This window comes from Camelus dromedarius, chromosome 20 (assembly GCF_036321535.1).
Source record: "Camelus dromedarius isolate mCamDro1 chromosome 20, mCamDro1.pat, whole genome shotgun sequence".
NCBI lineage: Eukaryota > Metazoa > Chordata > Mammalia > Artiodactyla > Camelidae > Camelus > Camelus dromedarius.
The window spans coordinates 16452504-16475722 of NC_087455.1; the positions used below are offsets into that span (position 1 = coordinate 16452504).

Here is a 23219-nt window from a genome sequence, read left to right on the forward strand (position 1 = left end):
TTTTCAAAAGGTTAAAATATATATATATTTATATTCTAAAGATGATCACCTCCCCCCAAAACCCTGGACTCCTCCCACATGAATACATTAAGTTGCCACCCGAGACGCTGGCACACTTAGCAATAAACTTGAAGCGTGATGTTCAGGATAGAACCTTTGTGATGATGACTTAGAATTCTAGATTCCAACATACACAGAAGTGGAAATTCATACTCCGTGTGTAAAGGTCAAATGATGTATCTCAGACTGGAGAACCCTTCTGGTGTTAGTTTCAGGGCTGATCAGAGAGCCAAGCCAGTTCAGGAAAGGGCTGTCTTGACATAAGGCAACAGCAGACCGAAAACCCATAGTCCATAACCAGAATTAAGGTCCAGAGAAATATTCAGGCAGCCAAGCACTGGGGACCTGTGCACACCAGAGCTGCCTAACTGTTCCCTATCATGCAAGTTTGGCCTAAGTTCTTAAAGCTGACCTCATGACAAAAAAAGTTCCAAAAGATGACATCTATAAAAAACAGTTTTATATTATTAAACATTCTTCTAAAAGAACTGAAGGGGGGAAAAAAAAAAAAGAAAAGAAATGAAGGGGGGAAAGGGTCACATTTTTGGATATATAAAGTATGTAAAATGGGAGAACTGGGGGGGGGCGGGTACACAATCATGAAAGGCCTGGACTTTGCAGCCAGACTGCTAGGGTTTAAATCCCAGCTTTCCCACTTGCAGGGTACATGATTCTGGGTGTTTCTTAAGGTCTGTGTTTTAGTTCCCTCATCTTTAAAATGTGACCATAATATCTACCCCACAGAGCTGTCACAAAGGAGATTAAATGAGCCAATATTTGAAAAAATGCTTAAAACACTGCTTGGCATATATTAAGCCTATATAAATGTTTTTAAAAAATAAAATAGAGTATAATTTAAACTTCTTTTATAATATTACTTCCAAAGACTTACCTCTTGGACCTCATCAAAGAAAAAAGATTTATTGGCATTTACTGAGAAACCATCTTTTACACAGAAATGTTTAAAGCAGAGTTCTTTTATATATTATGAGTCTAGAAGCTCCAAATCTGTCAAGATTATATCAAACCTTTAACTGAATTTCCAAGTGAATTGCATTAAAAAAAATAGATGACCCCAAAAGATTATCAAATGAATACTTTATTAGAGTCATAACACTTATAAAATAAATTTATTTTCATCACGGAGTTACCAGATTTTAAAACCAGCCAACACTTTCTCATTTTTATGGCTAAGGTATACCCAGAAATTCTCCAATGCCATCATTTTTGTTCAAGTGTTTTGTCAGTCAGCTCACAAATCTAGATCGCAATTCATCTACAATTCTAAGTATTCACAGTTAGATGAGTTTGGGGCTTGGTTCTTAATGATCTAGAAGCAATCCATTTACAAAAGTGCCACCAAAGCAGTTTCGTGAAATCATTTCATTTAAAGCCACGAAGCATAGACCTGTTACACCTCAGAAACAAAAATAAAATCTCACAACTAAATCTAGCAGACTGACTAACAATTCCAGCCAGGATGAACTACGTACCCCTATGGCACATTTATGACGTTGTAAAATACAATTCATAACACAGGTGTAAGTGTGTGGGGTGGAGCTAGAAAAACCAAGGAAGTTGGATATCATAGAAAAGCTACAACATCAGTGTCCCGTCCTAAGACTGGTTTCCTCCTGCCGCGTATTAAACACGTCTTCTCCACATATTAAACATGTCTTTTATCTTTATAATAACATCACAAACCACACCCTAATAAGATTCTTCTTTCTAGGGGATTAGTACATAACCGTCATTTGTTCACTGAGCATTGATCATGCCACTCATTCAGGATTGTTCTATGCTGCATGAAATCTAACGGTCCAGTTTACACATGGCACTTGTAGGGGATGATTCAGCCAAAAAGCAAAGGGTTGAAAGTATAAAATAACCCAAAGCCCACTTTACCCAGAGGTAGCCCTTTCGGGGCAAGAGATAAGTATCTTGTTTGTATAGTGTGGGGGGAGGTGGTGGGGACTAACTCTAACTGGTTCTCCTCTTCAAGCCATTTTGGCACCTTTTCACAACCAGGGTCTCGGGGCAGGGGGTTAAAATACTTTTCTGTGCTATTCAGCCAGAGACAGCTTTTGTGATGGCTGTTATTTTAAAACCGATTCCGTGTTATTTGTCACCAATGCAAAACAACATAGACTATTCTGGAAACATGTGAAGACCTACACCTTTAAGTTATATTTCATATACTCCATTCAAATTTAACTCAGGAAGTCATGTAAAAGGATTAGAAGGAAAAAGTGCACTCTTCAGAGAGCTCCTATTTGGTAAAGCCTCACATATCTACACACAAGTATTCGTATATTCATGCACAGGACAAGGAGCTGCATTCTGAAGCATAAATGAACCCGAAGCAAGACATCAGGCACTAGACACTGATTCCAGGAGTGGTTAGTGGTCTCTGGGGCTCTCGCTTTAAGAATGCCAGATGAGAATTCTGCTCAGTTGTTAGAAAACCCTTAGGGTTGATTAAGCATCTAGGGTTCACGTCATAAATTACTTTTTCCCGTACCCAAGATGCTGCTTGAATTAGCTTCAAAAGCTATATGACCTTTCCAGGGTAAGTGTTTGACCATTATCCCAAAGACAATGTGATTATTGCATAACGAGGCTAAATATTATGTGGCTTGTCTAATTGGCTTTATACCTTTCAGGATCAGTTCAATAAAATAGAGAACACATAGCTGAGGTTTTACACCAGAGGTCAGCAAACTATAGCCTGCAGCCCATGGGCCAAATCCAGCCTACTGCCTGTTTCTGTAAATAAAGCTTTATTGGAACACAGCTGCCCTCACCCATTTCTGTACTGTCTGTGGCTGTTTTCATGTAGCAACAGCAGAGCTGAGTAGTTGTGACGAAGACTGCCTGGCCCACAAAACCTAAAATATTTCCCATCTGGACCTTTAGATAAAAAGAGTGCTAATCTCTGTTTCACACTAAAACAGAGTTCAGTGGGAAGCCTACTCGAAATGAGTTTTTCTTAGGGAGTTTGAGTTACCTATTAACAATAAGGTTCAGGTGACTGAGCCACTAAACACAAGAGATACCCTTTTTTCCATGAACAATATCTGTGTATTTGATGGAGGTAAAGGGAAATTTTCTTTAAAATAAGAAGAAAAAAAAAGAGAGAGAGAGAAAGAGAGAGAGATAAAACTAAAGGCCGTTTCTCGGTTTAACATCATCATAAAAAAATTCCACCCATGAGATGAACCAAAACTTATACTTAGATCCTCTACATAGACTAAACAAATTACTTTTGGAACGTTGTCCCATCTGGACAAAATGGTATCCAAGTTGATCAGACATAAAAAGCACACAAATGAAACTAACACACAGAATTTTCAGTGTCTCAGGAGTGTTATGGTCGCCATCTTCGTAAAGCCAGACCCAAACTGCAACCATAACAAGCTGTCGTCACAAAGGCAAAAATCTAAGAAAAAAAGAGACAAAAATTCACATTAGATTTATAAGAAAACAGTTGTCCTAAGAAACAGCTGTCTGAAGACTGACCAACCTACCTAAAGATACTTCATCAGCTATTGAAAATGGTTTATATTCATCTCTTTTCTGATGATTTTATCTCCTCAGATCATTAACCCTTCTCTTAAACATTCTAGCCCCTAATAATTTTCTCATCTGTAGACCCATCTTTGGTTGAACATTTGTTCACATACTGGACTCACTTGTTAAGTATCAGTGAATCCCCTAACGTATTCAAAACCTCATGATGAGATGTCTGTTCAGACAGTGATTTCACAGCCAAGCAAAGTGCAACTCTCAGGACTTGATGATGTGTCAAGTCATTTCTGCGACAATGGAAAGTGACTCTAGAGTTGAACAGAGAAAACCCACAGAAATGTGTCATCAGGTTGGTGTGGGAGATAGTCCTCAAGTCTGCACTTAGCTCTGAATTACTGTTCTTCGTATTCAACAAGGGTTTCTTTAGCACTACTTGTGTGTACATCTGCAGATTTGGCACACACAGGCAAATGACAGGTACTGTCCTCAGTCTTTTGGGGTTTATAATCCATAGAAAACTACAAAAGCAATTAAATATTATGATGTAGTGCAGGGATCCTTTAGCAGGAAGCAATAGCTCTGAGAAGGAATACTGCATTCACCTACAGAACACTTTCACAGCGTAATTACCATTCTGCTATTTTCCCCACCCTTCTTCTGCTGGCTGTCTCTCTGATACATCTCTGATCTAGACACTGTTCGCTGAATGAGAAAGACCACTTTTGATACCTCTTATTAGTGCAGAGGAATTTTCCCCTCTCTCTAAGTCATGTTGAAATAAAAAGAAAAGTGAGGGACACAATATAATGGCACAAATGAATGGGTTGTACATTTAAGTGTCACTAAAACTCAGAAACTAAAGATTTACTTCTATTGGAGTGTTTGGATGAAAGGCAGAGCTTGAAGCACGTAACGCTTCACTAAGGTGGCTTCACTTACAGAGGAAGGGAAGAACAAATCTTCCTAACCATGGCTGAAGTTACAAGAGGTAAAAAGCACAAGTAATTCTTTTCACAGAGTAAGCTTGGTTGTGCAAGGCTAACCACTTCCACTGGCTGGCTATAATCTTACATGAATGTCAATCTCATCCTGGTTATTTTCATCATCCATAGCCCTAGGGGTAATAATAGTACTTTGCTCATAAGGTTATTGTACAGATAAATAGCCATTATATGTTTCAGGCTAATGGCTATTATTAAAGAAAAGTACTGTTGCCCGAGGAGTTTCTTGGCGACCTCAATGTGGGGGCAGGGAGTGCGGGGAAACTCATCAGACGCTTACTGTGGCTGCTACGTTTATGTTGTACTGGTTATCACTCAAGAGCGGCTGCACAGCCACGGTCGTATTACAATGCAGGTCGTGCAGGGACGTGGCTGCTGCTTCCAGTAAAAAGGCTCCAAAGTAGAAGACAAACACTGTAAAGTGGTAAGCAAAATCCTGGAAGAGGATGAGAAAGAGAGACATCCACAATTAAAAACAGTAAGCTTTTTTTTTTTTTTTCTGTTTCTTATTTGAAGTGAAGTTTAAGTTCAGGAAAATGAGAACATTTAATGAGACAGTCTTTAACTACATTTGCCATTTATTTTGGCTCCCTTAGTAACGCTGGGCTGTTAGAATCCCAATGAAAATCAACCGACCTGTTGTAATTGGCACAGTGGCAAACCTCCTGATACACTGAATTTTCTAATAAAACATATGATTTCGGTTTAGATTAAGGCTCCATAGACTTCCTGTCCTTAAAATCCAAGTAAAATAGCATTTAAACTACATCTTGTTAGAGTTATTATATAATAACTGTACTATCGTTGTATATTATGTAGTTATATAATAATATACACATTTTATAATTGAGTATTTTGTTTTTGAGCAATTATTATTTTCATCCATTAGACTGTCATCCCTTACACTGAAGGATACAGAAGACCTACGAAATCACTGAATCCAATACCATATCTCCCGTATGCTAAAGAATAGAACAAATAATGTATCATATACTTCTACAAAAAGTAGAGGAACTTTTCATACAAATCTCAATTGTTATTAAGTTATTTCATCTGTTGCTGGCACTAACATGACACACAGAGAATTCACATCATCTTACCTGAGTTAATATACCAACAACACACTGCTGTGTATTTTGCTAACAGCTCCTATACCAGGTACTTGACATTCATCGTTATTCACCCTTACAACTGCCACCCATTACCTCCATTTTGCAAACAAGTGATTTCTTCTTTCTCTCTCTCTTTTTTTTTAAAGTTAAGTGATTGTCTCAAAGCCACAAAAAGATGAACTTTTGAAGGGAGAACTCAAACCCACAGAGGTCTATCTGCTTCCAAAGTCCATGTTCCTTCCTCTCTCTCGAACTGTCTGTTATTGATACAGTAATTTACATAAAAAAAGAACACTGCATGGCCTTCATAAATGCCCATTCAGCAAGTAAAACTGTCCAGAGGAATTGTTATTATGCCTAGAATTAAGGGTGTGTGCACAAAGGTCTTCCACCAATTTTACTCATTGTTTTAGACAATGTGAGTTATTTATTCTAAGCCAGAGGTTCTCAAGGGCTGGCATGTATCAAAAGCACCTGGAAAGCTTGTTAATACACAGACTGCTCAGCCCCAACCCCAGCGTTTCTGACTGTATGTCTGGGTGGAGCCTGAGAATCTGCATTCCTAACAAGTTCCCAGGTGCTGCTGGTGCTGCCGGGCAGGGACCACACTTTGGAACCACCTGCCCAAAGCCCTTGGCACCTCCCCATTAGCAGATGACCCCATCCATTTCTGAGTCTCCTTCACATACTCCTGCTTTTCTGTCAGTCTTCCCAACACCCAGACAGCCCAGAATGTGGCTCACTCATCTTGACCTCTAGTAAACTCAGCTCAAGAATAGCTTGAATTTTTTTCTGCCACAAGTGGCTATCTCCCACATTATCTTGAGCCCATGTTTTGCTTCCCAGTTCAAGGTCAGGCTTTCACTAACAAGTTTTTTTTTTTTTTTTTAAAGCTACTCTGTATATAGGGGGAATCCTGCTTTATACAATGGCAGCATGAAAAAGGGATAATAGCTACTTTGAGCTTTAGTTTTCTCATTTGTAAAAATGGGGACAACAATAATTTTCCATAAGGTCCAATAAGTGAATCAACGGGTGGACAGAAAACATAGCGCAGGATGTTAACAATGTTAAGTGATGTCCATACTTTGCAAATGATCACACATGTGCCAGCTACACTTTTGGGGGAATGAAGAGCATCATATTTAACTGGACATGACTCTTTTTTTTTTTTTTTTGTATCTTTTATTTTTCTAACATATATCTTTCCTTAATACTCCACCTCTCAGAAAAACAAAAACAAACATGGCATCTCTTGTTTAAAGTTAGGTGAAATGGTATTATTGCCTCTCCATACAAAAACAATAAAGAAAAACCATCTCAAAATCAGAATCTGCTTCTTTCCTCAAATTCAAAGAGGGCAAGTTTTTAGTACATGTTATTACATATTATATTTTTATTTCACCACTCACACCAAAGCTAGAAAGCCTGGGGGGAGAGAGGGAAGTAAAAAGAAAAGACAAAAAAAAAAAGCTTGGGAAAAAATACTGAAGACATCAGACATGAATGTTAATTTAATCTCATGATCAATAAAACTAGAAGTTATACATATTGTAGTTAATATCCCACAACAAATACATCTAGAAAATAAATTCTTTATCAAAATGTACTCTTCCTTCCTTTCATGCATGACATACAGAAGACATTAAACTGTTATCGTGGGAGAAACGATGATTTTTTTGGGCAATTAATGTCTAACAATTCCAGAATGCAGCAATTAAGAATTGCTACCATCTGGTGACAACTCCATGATATTCATGGCTCAAAAATCATCCTGGCTGAGAGTGTGCAAGATATATTACAAAACCTATCAGAAGCAACCACGTGGTCAAAAAATGACTCAGTGTGTAGAAAATCACAAAAGAAGAGGCAAAAAATAAGGAGCCCTTTCTAAATACTACAGTAAGCATAAAGGAAATTCCTTGAAGGCAGGAGACGGCTCTTCGAAAGTATGTCCTCCATATGAGGAGACCATGCAGTAACAACCACTGGACTGTGTCCTGTGTTTTGCTATCACCATTTTTTCCCTCAGGAAAAGTGGACTGCTCCAGCCAGAAAACCATAAGATAAACTTTGCAGGTGACCTATAGAACACCCCAGTAGGACTTTCCAATTTCAATTGTCCTTTTCATGAAGTGGTTTATGTTAACCTTCCCCTCGCCCCCAAAGAAACCCCCAAATCTCTTACGTTTTCATGTCTGAACATCAGGTATGATGCTACAAGCTGGGAGGAAACACAAATTTAGAAAACCTAATAAATTAATAAGGTTTTCTCCTCAGTACCAAAGATAAGACTCAAGGTAAGCAAAAGGAAAAAGGATGATATGGACCTATGTCTAATGAACGCAGGAGTGACACTGGAAAAACATTTAAACATAGGTAAGGCATGCACATCAACCAATCAGAAAGAATGCCGAGCATGGCAGGATCCTGGAGACGCACTGCTACACATATTGACTCTTTAGGTACTGGGCTGTTAGGTGGTCCAGGAAGGTCCCAAAGAAAGAGCCAGGGTGATGGGGAGCACAGCTCTTAGGAAGAGGCAGGAGGCTGGGGACACGATTATGTATTAACGGGGACCAAAGCACCAGGAGGGCTGCACTACTGGTACATACTGGCCGGATACCATCTTCAAGCCTGGTACTAAGAGAATCTGGTGCACTTTACCAACATTAGGGATGGACTGATTCATTCACACTTTATTATGAGAAAGTCAGGCATTTAGCAAGAAGAGATTAAGTATCTATTTATAACTTAAACAGGGAATCTTTCATCTTCATCACTTCAACTATTAGAAATATTTTCTCACTGTTAATGAGAAATCAAGGCAAAAATGTAGAAACACATTGTATCAGCAACCTAAGAAATGGAAAGAGTTTCAAAGTTTCAAACTGCAAGCCTCAGCATGTTTAAGGTATTATGATGATTACTGATCCCTTTCTACAAATCAGGCACAAAGTTAAGCACGTTATAATACATGGACTCCATTATTCCTTAACAGCATCCAGTGAGGTTGGCATTACTATTACCCTTGGGCAGAGAAAGAAAGGAAAGGAGGGTCAATATTCTGCCCAAGGCTACATGGTTACCAAGCACACCTGACTATTCTCAAGGCCTGTGCACGGTTATAGCCACTGCACCGCACCTCCTCCCGAGCATCACACTGACCCACGCCATTTGCCCCGGGCTGATCGAATGGGCAGCCACACTCACTAGGCGTCACTGCCTATCACATTTGGGATGATGGTTCCTGATATGCTCTGTAAATCAGACAAGAACAAATATTTTCCTTGCGGCTGAATAGAATGCTACCACACTTGAAAGGAACATACATAAAGCCTGACTGAAAAAGGTCTGATTTAAGTTTCTAACCACCAACGTGTGAAGGAAACCTAATGACGGCTGTCCACCACAGACTGGCACACGTGCTCCACAGGCCTCTCTGAGACAGTCCCAGAGGAGGACTAACCACCAGCATGAAAGATGCTCCCTATATTATACAGGTAAAAGGGAAAGTAAGTTGACCCAATTTCATGGCGTCACAATTATAAAATCTGTGTTGATGGCAAATTCATTTCTTAAAACTTATCAGTTCTTGCTAATCTAACACAGGCATTGAAAATGAGTGCAGAATGTCCCCTTTTCTTTACTAAGTATTTAGAGAGCGAGAATATAGAGCTCCTTGTTTTCTGAAAAGCATAAAAACACTTAATATCTGAAGCAGGAATTGATGGAAAACTTCAGGATCTATGTCACAGCATCCATCTCCCAAAGGCATCTGTTCGATAGTTCAATAACTGTAATGCCATTCATTTGTCTTATGGAATAAAACAGTCTTTGTGGAAAGGTCGTCTGACTCGTGAAGGACAACGGAGAGGCTGCTCCGCTCCGTCCACACAGGGGCTGCCCGCCCTGGGCCCCGGCTGCCCGGCGAGGCCGGCCACGCGGCCGCGTACTGGTACCTGCGCGCGGACCTCTTCTCTCCCGCCGGCGGCAGCGGACAGAACAGGGGGTCGGGCATTTCGGCACAGAATGAGAGATTTCTGTTTCTCACATTTTCCTGAAAGAGACTTAAAAATCTCCTACCAGGAAGTTCCAGTTGGCATTGATCTGAGTCACCACGCCAGACAGGAACACGCCCAGGAAGAGGAGGGAACAGACGAAAGCCGTCACGGACACGAACATGACCCATCCTTGCAGGAGAGGTAGAGGGACGTTGGAGGAGGCGACCAAGATCCACACGAGCCCCCCGAATACCTGAAGGCAGAAAGAAAGACGGCCATAGGTTTGGGCAGCAGAACTGAACATGCCTGGATGAGCCCCACCGCCGCCTCTGCTCCTCCCCAGCCCGGCCCGGCCTGGGTTCCCGCCATCCCGCCGTCCCGTCTTCTCCGTCGTGACTCCGGCGCCTTCTCGCAGGAGTAAGCCAGTGCGGCCACTCTCGGTCCCCTCCTGGGCTGACTCCACACCCGCTTCTGCACCTGCCTTCCTGCTGGACTCTCGTCCTTAGTCCATGAGCAGGCCCTGCCTTCTTTCACTAGCTAAAAAGACTTCCCCCTGCCTCTCTAACTGCTGCCCTAAGGATTTTCCTTCTCAGCCAACCACCAGTACAAATTGAGCTCTGCTGGCTCTCCACTTCCTCTCATTGTCACTCTGCAATCCACCATACACTGCTCCTGCTCTCACCGCGTCACAGACAGGTTAGCAGCAAAGATCGGCCATAACTTGCTAAGTTGTCACGCTTCATGGCCATGTTTCTGTCCCCATCATGACCCACTTGCACAGGTGAGATTAGCACCTATATACAGAATAGCTGTAACTGTTGTGCATGATAGCAGACAACAAAACCTTCCATCTTTTACTGATACTCCTATGTGCTGGGCGTGGGGCTAGGTGCTTCGGATCTAATTTTCAGTAAATACCTACCGTCAGGCACTGTGCTGGCTGCTAGGAATAAAATGGTGAACAGTGGTCTCAGCCGTCACAGAATTCAGTCTCTTATAGGAAAGAGAAAATTAAGCGAGTGACTGAAATGCTGCTTCACACATGTCACGACTGGGCAGATACTGGACACTGGAAGCCCACACAGTGAGTGCTCTAAATCCAGGTCTGAAAAGTCAGGAAATACTCCCTACAAGCAACAACCTAAGGGACAGGGCTAGGGGGAGTGGCGGAGGGCAAGAAGGCTGTTCCAGGGCAGAGGGGGCAGTCTTGAGATGATCTGAGGCGGTGGGGCCAACAGACAGCCTGGCAGAGCTGAAGAGCAGAGCTCGCGTGACAGGTGCCACACGGAGAAAGGTCAGAGGTCCGAGCAGAGACTGAGCTGAGGGTCCTGAAGGGCAGGTCAAGGAGATGAACATCACCCAAGGGCAATGAGAGGCCACAGATCACCCCGAGCAGGAACGAACCCGATCAGATTTATATTTAGAAGTTTCCTTCCAGCTAGCACATGACAATGGGCTGGAGGGGAGAGGATGGGAGGCTGGGGGACCACACAGGAGACTATTACAATAACAGAGCGCAAACTGGACTCCGGGCGCTGAGGACACAGAGAAGTGAGTGCATCAGAGAGATTTCCAAGTAGATGTGATAGCGGTTGGTGACTGATCAGATGTGGGACAAGACAGTGAAAAAGCAGATTAGGGAAATGGCTGGGGCAACCAGAAGAGAGTGGGAAAACACAGAAGTGGTCAGGGGGTGAAGACAGTTAGTTTTATGAATCTACCAACAGCCACATTCCTGGTCCTTTATAAGCTAATCTCTCTTTTCCAGACTTGTCTCTTGCCACAAAGCCCCTCACATCTTACATTATATGGAAAAACATTAAGACTCCAAAGATCAAGCTCTTTCACACCTGAGTGGCCTGATACACACTGGCCCAGAATTTCATTCCCTCCCCATGTGTATCTGAGGAACTCCCACGGATAGATCATCCTGAATAGTAGTATACCGTCCAAAAGGTCCTTCCTGAGTTCCACCCCATGCTCAGGCCCCGCTCAGCCCTCTGAGCAAGCTTCCTACTGTGGATGCATTACACTGATGAGAAACATTGTTACTGAAAGCCCCTGCACACTGCCTTATACTCTCTGTATCCCTTCTCATTTATTCATCCACATAATCATTCTCTCCAAGCTCTCACTCAGGCACTGTGCTACACTGGGCAACACAAAAGCCTCGGTTACACACTTGTCCTGGAGACACCTCCAGGCAAGTGGGAATCAATCCCCTCCCCAGGTAATATCATAGAAGCAGGTACATCTGGCATGTAGAAGGCTCTCATATATTTGCTTAGTGAACAAATGAACTCTTAGTTCCCATATGAGAACAGTTGGAGCGCCAAATATTAAAAACCAATAATCAGATGTATCTTGCTTCTTAAGTATCTGGATAATATCCAAATTGCACAAGTCCCTAAAAGTTAAAAATACAAGTATTAATTTCAGTTTCTAAGAAAAAGCCCAGTCATAAATTCATTTGAAAAATATTTTAGAAAGCGTAATAAATTATCAGCTGACCAATAATAATGAAAATACCAGTCTAGTAAATTGATAACAGTGGTGGTATATCTCAAGTCTTAATTCCAAATCAAAAATTAACAATCAACTGAGAAAGCTGTATGAAGTAAATCTAAATCATGAATATTAATGCATATTACAAAATTTAACCACAACTTTATTAGTAGCTACAAAAGAATCGATGTTCCTGGTAAAAGATTCTCTACTCTTTCATACAGTTTAATACATACTTGAAGGTGATAAGATTATCTGTTTTTTTTCCTTTTTTTCTCAGCCTTTTCTTCTTGGTAGACTTTTCTTACTCTCTCACCACAAATAACCTTTGAATAATCTTAAAAGTTACTTTAAATACTGCTTAAGAAATATACATCATTATTAAATATCTGTTAATAATATTCAAGAATCATTCACTGAGGCTGTCGGGGCCAGTATGAACAACTGACCACTGTTTATTAGGGACAGGTAGACTCAGATGGAGAAGCGTAATTATATGACATAGAGATTGGGATAATTTGACGCCTCAGAAGAAGAGGCTATAAGATCCCTTGGAATTAAACATAACATGTAATAAACCTGGACTGGACTTCAAACTGGCCAGCCTCAAATCTGCTGCCAGGCACTGCAGAAGGACACCAAGGTGGGTGGGGGGAGTGGAGCAAGGTTCTGTTTCCAGGAGCTCTAAATAAGGGAGAAACAGACACCATCAAATCTGACTCAGGAGCAGATTGTGGTGAGCGCTATAAAAAGAGCTCAGCACAGTGTGTTCGGGGAGCCTGGGAGCGGGGAGAAGAAGTGGAAGGGGAGGATCTAGAAGGTGGGCAGGGGACGCAGACTTTGAAGCAGGCTTTCAAGGCAGACGAGGGATATGACAGCCGATGCTAGTATGAAACGGGAGAGAGGAACTGTTCTTGTCTTATCAAAACTACAGCCCTTCCCAGACCTCAAAGGCTTGGAAAGGGAACTAAATGTGTGTACGGTAATAAGACAGATTCATCTCCCCATCTGTGGTGTATGTGTCGCTGGATATGGGGTAGGGGAGGCAGGAAGGTGTGTGAATGCTTCCCCTTTACATAAACACACACACACACACACACACACACACACACACACTACATAATTAGATAAGAGATTCTGTGAAGTCCAGATACAAGCCCTGCTCACCACAGTAGCTTTGGAGATAGAGGACGGGCCAGGGAACAGAATTCAGCCCACTCTGGAGACCTGCCCTCCTCACTGCAGGACTGTCCCGTCGATGAATGGGTCCCAAGGGAGAAACAGTTACTTCTCCTTACTTCATGATAAGCTACCTTTTCTCCTGAGGTTTCCTATCTGGCTCCAACTTTAAAAATTGAGCTTTTAATAACATTACCAATGCTTAGCATACACCCTTCACCTAATTCTGGATGCGAGTAAGCTCAGAGTATTTACCAGACATGTTGTAATGACCCGCACCCCTGTTCAGTAGAAGTGACTGTGGAGGGAGCCTTGTTTTTAGAGGTGAAAAGCTGAGCACAAAAATAGTTAAAATCCGAGGGAGAACAGTTGATAAAGTTTTGTAGCAACTCCTCTGCAGAAGGTGGAATGCCTGCTCACCCGGGGTGTTTGCAACGCAGATCTGAACCCCCATTCTGACCCCTTGTCTGTCACGGCCTTCCACAGCTCTCTGGTGTCCTTAAAAGTCTGATGATTACACACAAAACTCCCAAATGCTCCACCTCTTGAAATTTTTTTCAGGAACTAAGACAAGGCTCACGACTTTGAGTTACGAGCTCTGACAAAAAGACAATCCGACTTGCAGGTAACGCAAAGGCACACATTTCTTCCAGGAGACTTCAGGCTTCCCCTGCGACTCAGGGACCCTCAGTAACGGAGCTCAAACACCGTTGTGCCTGGCACACACCTCCAGGGCTCAAATATACCCTGAGTTGCAGTGATCACGTTGCTACCCATTCCTGAGCCCACGGGTCTCCTTGGTGGCTGACCGTCCACTCACCACTGCAGTCTGACTCCTGCAGGCCAGGAGGGTGTGACTTGGCTGAAGCCTTCCCATAAGAAAACCATGGGAGCAGTGGTCCACACAGCACACCAAACTGAACCGTCAGAGTTGGAGCTAAGGCATGTTTTCGCTAGAAACTGTGGACTGGCCAAGACCCAGAACCCCGCGGGAAACCATGGCAGCCGGTAAGCAGGGCTGGCTGCACGCGTGGATCACAGACTCCTCCACCTGTCTCCTACTTGGATGGTCTTCCTGTGTCCCCAAAGAATCCCTTTTGTAAACACCCTTTTTCTTTTCAAATGTCACCTATTTCCTAATAGCCTGCTTTTAAATGTGCCCTCCGACATCATAGCAAGTAATTTCCAAGCCAATTTGACACCTCATCTTAGTATACTCTTACAATTCACCAAGTAAACAGGCCAGTTCCTACTCTGACCTGTTTTCAGCCAATGTTTGGAGTGAGAACAGGGAAAGCTGGAGATATAAAGGGCTGGTGAGATTGGCTCTAAGGAGAATAGTTCACTATTTAGAACTTTCTGTATATGATACAATCCTCTCTTTCCGGTTCTCCTACTATTTACATGTTGCGCGTTTCATCACTTTATATCAGTGAGGATGAACGAACCAGTAAGCCTAGAGGAAGAGAAGAGTCTCCCAGTCTGCCTTCTAGAGTTAGTTTGAGCAAAAGGTTGAAGCCAATCAGGATAACAGAAATATTAGCCAGCATTTATCAAGCCCTTGTGTTCCAGGCACTGTTCTAAGGGTTTTATTTGTACCAATTTAATCCTCACAAACACTGAGAGATAATTACTATTATTATTCCCATTCTACAGATAAGTTGACTGAGGTAGAGAGCCACTAATAACTTGCTCTAAGTTATACAGTTGATAAATGTTAGACTAGGGATTTGAACCTGGCAATTGACTTCCAGAGCTTAGGCCCTTAACAGGGTGCTACTTTGTCTTCATCAAAGTTTACAGTTAATTCTAGAATGGGGTTTCTATCATTTCGCCATGGATTGGCTTGGGGCGGAGATGGGGTTGATTCTCCAAAATTATATCAAATTGATATATAAATGCATATATTTTCTGAGGGCACAATCTACCATGTCCATCAGAATCACAAAGGGGTTTGTGGTTCTTCAAAAGTTCAGAATACCTTAACTTCTTGATAATCTCTCCTATTTTAATGGATGCTGACTTACTGGGCACCTGCAAATGAAAGAATATGGTTAAAGATTGTTTCATATGTTCAGACTATTTATCTCCTAGTGAATAGATTACCTACTTACAACTCCATTTTATATACAACTTGTATTCCAAAGGATGTTTTTAAGTGAGAACATACTTCAGTCAACAGATACAATAGGTGACTGATGTGTTTACAGGGTGGTCCATAAAACTGTAAGCTCATTTACAACGTGACTGCAGTCCAGTGGGTACAGCACTGGTGAACACTGCTGCCTGCCTCTCCAGGCTCACCATCCCCCCTGTGATGCTCCTTTCTCTCTCTCTGCATGCCAGCCTCTGTCCCTCATCCCCTGCACGGAGTCCATTATACTGGTCCATGCTTCTGCCTAGCATGCTGTCATCAGAATTTTTGCCAGATAACTAAACTCCAGTACCATGTCTTCCAGAAAGATGTTTCTGGCTAGGTGCTATCTCTTGGTGCTTCCATGGTTACTGGTTCATGTATCCTCTGTAGTGCTTACAACAACTGGCTTGAAATCATGGGTTCACATGCCTGTTTTGCCCACGGGATTATGAGGTCAGAGTTGGCAACACTGCCTTAAAATCTCTGTATGCTCAGAACCCAGGTCAGCATTCTGTACAGAAGATGCTCAATTGCCTTCTCCTTGAAATTAAACTCACCAGTGTGTGAGATCAGTGGCTCTAGAAGAAAATACTTCAGAAGTGCAGCTTGAGATGCTAGGGACACACGGCTGTCTGGAGCCTGGCTCATCCTTGGTACATGGTGGGTGTTCAAAAATAGGCATGAAGACTAGAGAAGCAGGAACACGTACTTCTCATTTTCCAAGTTATTACTGACAACACCCACCACCTAGTACAAGATCTTAGGAGACTAGAGTGGAAAGTTATGGGGAAGCTGGCACCTTTTGAAAGCTAGTTCACGACACCTTTGTCCATCTTCTTTTCAATTCTTCTTCCGTTGGGCCCCAAACTTGTTCACTCTACCTACTCGACCACAGTTGCCTCTGGAACCTGTGATCAGGGTAGTGCTCATCTTGTGCCTGCCCCCCCCCACCCCCCCGGCTCTCCTCCATCAGTCCCATCTGCCTTCTCACCACGCTGATTTCCAGCCAAACGGCTCTGGACTAGCCCTGGTACATTTCTGAATTAGGGGCACATGCTGTCAAGGTGGTTTTTTTTGTTTTTTGTTTTTTTGTTTTTTTGGTTTTTTTGGTTTGGTTTTAATCAGCAAAAGAAAACAAGACAAATTCTAGGACGTAAGGAGAAATGACATGTACAGAAAAGGCCCATATACAAAATATACTGATGCAAAGGAAGTTTTGCTGTTTAGATTTACATATGAAAGCTTTCAAAATATGTTTGAGGATGTTATAAAGAATTATACTTTTTCCTTGCCCATCTGACCCAAACTTCCACTTCAGCTTCTTCAATAGCGGATACTAACCCTAAAGTGGAAAGCACTTATTACAGGAAAGGAGTGTGTTCCGGCCCCTTTTTATTTTTATTCATAATGTCCCTTGATTCTTAAAATCCTCTTTTCATGTTTGTAGGTAACCAGTTGGGTTAAAAAAGTGCATGCATGCCAGTGCTTCATCAGCAAGGACTGTACAAGTCATCACCTCTTTTCTTTTTTTTCACCTCCCTCCTTCTGAAAGCTATTATACAAAAGTTAGGAATGTCATCTATGGTGACTATGAAAGGGCATGGCCCTTTTCATGTAAAACAGGACACAGGAAATTCAGGTCAAACTATAAACGCCTGGAGAAGCATCCCGGCATGTTAAGAGTTGGGCAGGACTTACGAGGGACACACCAAAGCTGCCCTTCTCCACTCCAGTCAGTTTCTCTAGAATATTTTCACACACTGTTCCCTCTGACCTACAGAACAATCACACAGCGTCTGTTAAGCATTGCACGTGCGTGAGATTGGGTCCGCCAGCCTGGTTCCCGTCCCCGTCATCACACAGTCTTTCCTACTTGGTGGTATCAACACAGATATGCCCCGTCCACGGCTCCTGCCACCAGGTACAACATTTCTATCGGGCTCCACAAGACAAATCTCCTCTCCTTAACCTTTTCCTTTGGGGTTTGAGGTCAAGGTTTTCAGCAACTTGGTTTAAAGTTTTCCATATTTCAGTTCTTCATATCTCTTACGGGGCTGCCGGTCAGGGCAAACGACTGCTGAAAATAATCTTTGGCAGGGGTATCATTTTGGTTTTTTCCCCTTATGAAGTTTTAAAGACTCTTTGCACATGGATGGAGATTTTTAACCCAGGAGCTAAGGGAAAAAAAATCTTACTTATAGAATGAAAACCCCTTTAAAGCAGGGAAACATACCCAAGGACAGCCCTTGTTCACTACTACAGACGCACAACGCCCCTCTGTGACCAAAATCTATTTTCTGGGCAAGAAGAGAAAACTCTATACAGCTTAATGTTTACGTGTTAGTCCATCTACCGTCAAAGCTGTGGGTTGAAAATAACCTGAAATCCTTTCCATTGATTTATCTGCATGACTGCACATGTCTGCTCCACAGCCCCTCCCTCCCCATCATCCTTTCATCAACATTTTGTTTTTCTGGCATAATTCTTCCGTGTTACATCTTCTATTTAAGTTTGGTCTAAGGGCATTTCAGGCCATGTCAAGCTTACATACTCGGCCGACCTTCTAAAATCCTGTCTGGATCTCGTCTTTTCTGCTTCTGCCCTTTGTCCTGCTTCTGGTCCTCATCACCCCTCAGCCAAACTCCTGCAAGCAGCCCTATAGCTGACCTCCCTGCCTCCCACCCCTCTGCTTTATAACCCGACTTCACTACTCCAAGACGTCTAAACCACCAGTCTGATCAAGTTTATCCTTGTCCCTCAGCAGTTCCCTATCTCAGACAGAATAAATGCTACGCCCCGGCCTATCATTTCTCAGCAAACACACCTCGAAGTCCTTTTTCCTCCTCTTGCCACCTTCCCGTGAGTCATATAAAACACACACATACATAGGCCAATGACTGCCAGAACATTCATGCCCTGGTCTTTCTTGTCCCTGGCGTTTGCACGTGCCCTTGTTTCTACCTGGAATTCTCTTTCCCACGTTTCCTGTTTATTGAACCCCTACTCATCATTTCAAGCTAAACTCAAGTGTCATCAACCCCTTAGAGCTGCCTGTCCCGCCTCCCTAGTGGCCAGATGGACACTACCCTGTTTTTCAGTAATACTTTTCATAAGCTAATTTTATCACTTCAAACGCAGCACTGTAATTCTTTCTTGGCTTTATACTTCACTGTACAGGAATTTATTTTAAGGGCAGGCGCTACATTAATTACCCTATTCCCAGGGCATAAAATAAGGCCTGATGCATAGCAAGTTCTTAACTATTTGCTGAATCAATGAAAATTACTGTGGCATCCAAAATACTGTAGTTAGAAGCATGTGAATGAGAGTCCTAGACTAACTCCCATAAAGAGAAATGTGAAGGAATATCTTGGGGAATGTAGACGGTTTCCTAAACCCTGAAACCATGAAACACACTGAATTCAATAATGACCTTGATTCTTTCCCATGTCTATTACTGTTAGTTCTGATCTTCTTGTGCATTATACATAACAAGCCCATTGAGGACGAGGACCTGAAATAGCTTGTTCAGCCCAATAGCACAGATGCTCCAATGTCATTTTCTTATAGACAGACCTGCCTGGAAAATGCTTCAGCTGTAGTTCACTTTCCATAGTTGCGTCTTTCTTCCCTGAATGGCAGTAACTTTTGTGCATATCCCCTCAACGAGGTTATAAACTCTTTCAGGTGAGGCAGGGTCTAAACATCTTTCTTCCCAGGTGGGTGTCTTGCACACAATAGCTATTCCATAAACACCTGATGAATGATTTAGAAAACATTAATTCAGGACATACTGAAAGATTCTGAAAGTGATAACTTTTGACGGTGATGTTTTCCATCTTACACTAAAAGGCTCCACTTTGCAAATCTAACTTAGTATTAAATTCTTCGTGGCCAGCACACCTTGGTAAGTATAGCTGAATGCAAAAACCAAAGGGCAGACAACTTAGGTATGTAGGAATCTCAAAAAACCACACCACGAGTGTGAAGTTGCAATAGTCTCTACCTAGGAAGCCAGTGCTATAAATCGGTTCATACCTGGTGCTTTGAGGCTGGCACTATTTGTACCTTTTGAATTGTCTCCCTAACAAATGTCCTACACTTGAGAGATTATGAACGTGGTACAGTAAGGAGAACCGAGATTTAAATCTTTGAGCAAAGCTGCTGATCAGTGTGAGAGAAGAACTCTTGAGATCGTGGCTTCATTAGCTTAGTCAACTATTGACAGCCCAGTCCATCTTCATCAGATGCAGTTTTAATGCGTTCAGTTTTAAATGGCAATAGGATATACACAAAGAAATCACAAAGACAAGTGGACCCAGGAGAAAGTCAAAATTAAGGAGTCTGGACATATTCAGAAACGCTGGCAGAGGCCAAAATAAGGGGTCCCCAGGAAGGAGATCACCTTGAGTTTAGAACTGCTTCTGGTGAATTCTCATGTTTATAGGGTGAGAAATTTCTGAAGAAGAACCATGGGAGACTGAATAATGTAAAGAGTTCAGAAAATTAGACGGCAATTAAGAAAGCAGGGACCAAACGTGCTTCAAAAGTGTTTGCTTCGCTCGTGTCTCCGCATCTGCTCAGTGTGGACGTTCTGGGTAGAGACAAGGGTACAAGGTGGCCTCCGTCTCTGCTCTCTTAAAGCATATGATCCAACAGCTCTAAGTGGTGCAGAAGGATGAGGGCCTTCTCAGGGACAGGAGCTCTAGTTTGGCTCCTGTGTGGTTTCTTGCTTCTCTAAGGTCACTGGTTTCATTGGAATATTTTGGTCCTTTTATTTTGGGGGAGTGGGTTGGGGAAGAGGAAAGTTGCCACTCAATAGAGGTAATGGAGGCCTAAGATTTAAACCTGCCAGGAATTGTGGCCATAAAATGTGAAAAGTAAACTGAAATGGCTTTTGGAAATGATGCTGTTCTATCCAGATAAGGGTGCTAGGCGTGTTTGGGGGCTAAGAGGCCAGAAGAAATGCAAAGACAAGAGGAACGGACTGGATACATCTGTGAGACTGGGGTCTCCCCTAGAATGGGGAGTGGCAGAACTCCTAGAAGAGAGAGAGAGCTGACTTGTCCACAGAGCCCAGGAAGGCCTCCCTCGGTGGTTCCCAGTCACGACTGTACCTTAGAACCTCCTGGGATGCTTTAAAAAAAAACTAACAAACTCTGGGTGCACCCCCAGAGATCCTGATTTAATTAGTCTGGGATCGAGACAGTATTTTTAAAAGCTGCCCAAATAATTAAGTATAGCAAGAGTTGAGAAGTGACCCCTGGGATAGATAAATAGAGATATGGGGGTGGGAGGGAGGAAATAGAAAAAAAATCACCTTCCACTTTTTCCCCTCAGATTTAGGTAGAGCTTCCAAAACTGTCACATGACCACAGGTGGTCCCTGAGATGGTATCTGACCTGATGGCACGTTGATAAGCCTTCTTCACATATAGATACATAGATGTATGTCACATATCTTCATATATACATACATACATAAATACATATGTATCTATTTGAATAAATATTAGAAAAGTATAACCAGCATATCAAATTTGAGAATTCATGTTTTTACTGCTTAGGAGAAGACTAAGGTAAGGTACTGAAGTTTAGAAACTGAATGCATTTAAGTGCACAATCTGTAAATCTTAGAACAGGTGGATATGGTAAAAACTTCTGACAGAGGTATGCAAACAATTGGAGTTTGAGGAATACGGAACTAAAGGCGCCCGGAACCCAGAAAACACTTCTTCCCAGCCTTTACTGCTCTCAACGTTTCTCCCTCTGTGAGCAGGGCACCCGCCCAAAAGGCCACCCTCTCCTTTCCTCACACAGATGCTTGTGCCTCATCCGAAGCATTCAGATGCTTCTGAGCTGGGCTCACACTCCAACCAGCCTCTTCTAGCCTCGCAGTCCTGATCCAATTACTGATGTCATAGCCTGTAAACTCACTTGTCTCCTTTCTCAGATTCAAATCTGAGCTAAACTTAACTTCGAGTGCCTTAGCATAATAGGGAAGAAAACCAACGCTCACAAGGCGTTCCAGCCCCACAAGCACAAATGTGAAACCGAAGCGACCCAAATCCAGGTTATGCAAACTCAAAGGAGGTGGGTGAGGGGAACAATACGACAATTCCAAGCCGAGCAAACAAAACCAGCCTGCAGGAAAGGCACTGACTCGCGAACGTTTCACTCTGTATTTGCCATTCTCAGGGCATGATGCAACCTCAGGTTGCCCAATTTATATTTGCACATTTTCCCCAGCGAGCTTCAAAACCTTCCAACGCCATAAAACTCCTTTTTAAAAAGTTCAAGTCTGTATAGCCCCAAAAGGTTGCACGACAGGCCAGGTGACCCAGCGGTCACCTAGGCCCAAAAAGTGAGCGGAGGTTTGGAGTAGCAAAGGTAGACGGGGAAGGCAGAAGGCCATGCACCCAGGAACTTGACAGCTACGTGTGTACCTTTCCCCTAGCATTCTCACGCCCACTCGATTAGAAACTGCCAAGGGCACCGTTCGTGCTTCACCTTTTCCCTGTCCTGCCCCTGAGCCCTGCTCCTCTCCCCAATCCAAAGGGCGCTCATAACAGCAATGGGGGGAAAAACACCGCCCAAGTCTTTAGCCGTCCTCCTCTTCTTCCTGGTACCTCCAGCCCCCGCTCTCCACATCCTGGCGGCCTCCCGGGCACCCAGGCGTCCCCTACACCTTGCACCACCCAACAAAATGGCAGGTAGCAACAGGCGAGGCCGAGAGCGCCGGCTCTGGCTCCAGCCCAGCGCGGGCCCTGGCCAAGCCGCCGGGGGTCTCTGACGGCACCCCCAAGTTCAAACACCCGTCTCTTCTCAAAGTCCCCAATCCTCGGCCCCGCGGGGCCGCCTGCTCGCTCTTCCGGGGCCATTTCTGTCGCGAGCGGAGGAGCAGGTGCCAGCGTAACAGGTGCCAGGGAGAGGGCCGCGGCGGCGGTCCCGCCGCCCGGGTTCCGGCTGCGCTGGGCATCGAGAGGACCCCGGGAGGGGCGACCAGAAGGCCACGTCGCAGGGGGGGGCCAAAGAGCCGGGGGTCCGCGCTGTGGGAGACAGCCCGAGGGGCCAGGATGCTACCTGGGGCGCGACCTCGTCCAGGCGGCCCCACTTACAATCTCCAGGCAGACGAAGGCGCCCGAGTAGGTCCGCAGGATGTCGGGGCCGGCCGGCAGGGTGACTCGCGGCGACGGGAAGGACACGGCGGGATTCGGGGGCGGCGGGACTGGCCCTCCGCCGGCCGACATGCTGCCGCTGCCGCTGCCGCTACTGCTGCCGCGTCTCCGCGCGCCGCCGCCGCCGCCGCCGCCGCCGCCTCCCTCCGCCCGCCTCCGCCGCCCGGGTTCCCGCCGCCGCCGCCGCAGCCGCAGCCGCCGCTCGGGTCCACCGGGTCCGGGCGCGCGGCGCGGGAGGGGGGCGTGGCCGAGCTGCGCTCGGCTTGGCGGAGCCCCGCCCCGTCACGTGGGCCCAGGTGAGTGCGCCTCCACCCCGGCGCCAGCGCGGGTCACGTGCACAGGTGCCGCTGCCACCTGGTCGGGTCTTTCCTGCTCTCTCACCTGACCCCCTTTACCTGTCAGCGCCCAGCGCTCCTGGAGCGTCTCGACGCCCGGGCCCTCCCTGCCCTGCTCTTTATTTGTTCCTTTGTTCCTTTTATCCCTCCTCTTACTTTTCACCTGTTCTCTTCCACCTGT

General features: G+C 44.1%; 1 protein-coding gene across 1 annotated transcript; it reads right to left on the reverse strand.

Annotated features, from left to right (window-relative positions):
* Positions 1-1141: 1141 nt before the first annotated feature.
* On the reverse strand, positions 1142-22790 carry MAL2 (mal, T cell differentiation protein 2). Its single transcript, XM_064476877.1, has 4 exons — positions 22644-22790; positions 9788-9958; positions 4870-5025; positions 1142-3499 (listed from the first exon to the last, which is right to left on the reverse strand). The coding sequence occupies exons 1-4, from the start codon at positions 22773-22775 to the stop codon at positions 3428-3430; spliced, it is 531 nt and encodes a 176-aa protein (XP_064332947.1). The 5' UTR covers positions 22776-22790; the 3' UTR covers positions 1142-3427.
* Positions 22791-23219: the final 429 nt, after the last annotated feature.

What these genes read in the sequence shown, in the direction of transcription:
- MAL2 (XM_064476877.1), bottom strand. Translation starts at nt 22,775, where the DNA reads ATGTCGGCCGGCGGAGGGCCAGTCCCGCCGCCCCCGAATCCCGCCGTG. An exon ending in CCTTCGTCTGCCTGGAGATT is followed by an intron (nt 9,959 to 22,643) that starts GTAAGTGGGGCC and finishes TTCTGCCTTCAG; the next exon opens with GTATTCGGGGGGCTCGTGTG. An exon ending in ACATAAACGTAGCAGCCACA is followed by an intron (nt 3,500 to 4,869) that starts GTAAGCGTCTGA and finishes TTTTTTTCTTAG; the next exon opens with ATTTTTGCCTTTGTGACGAC.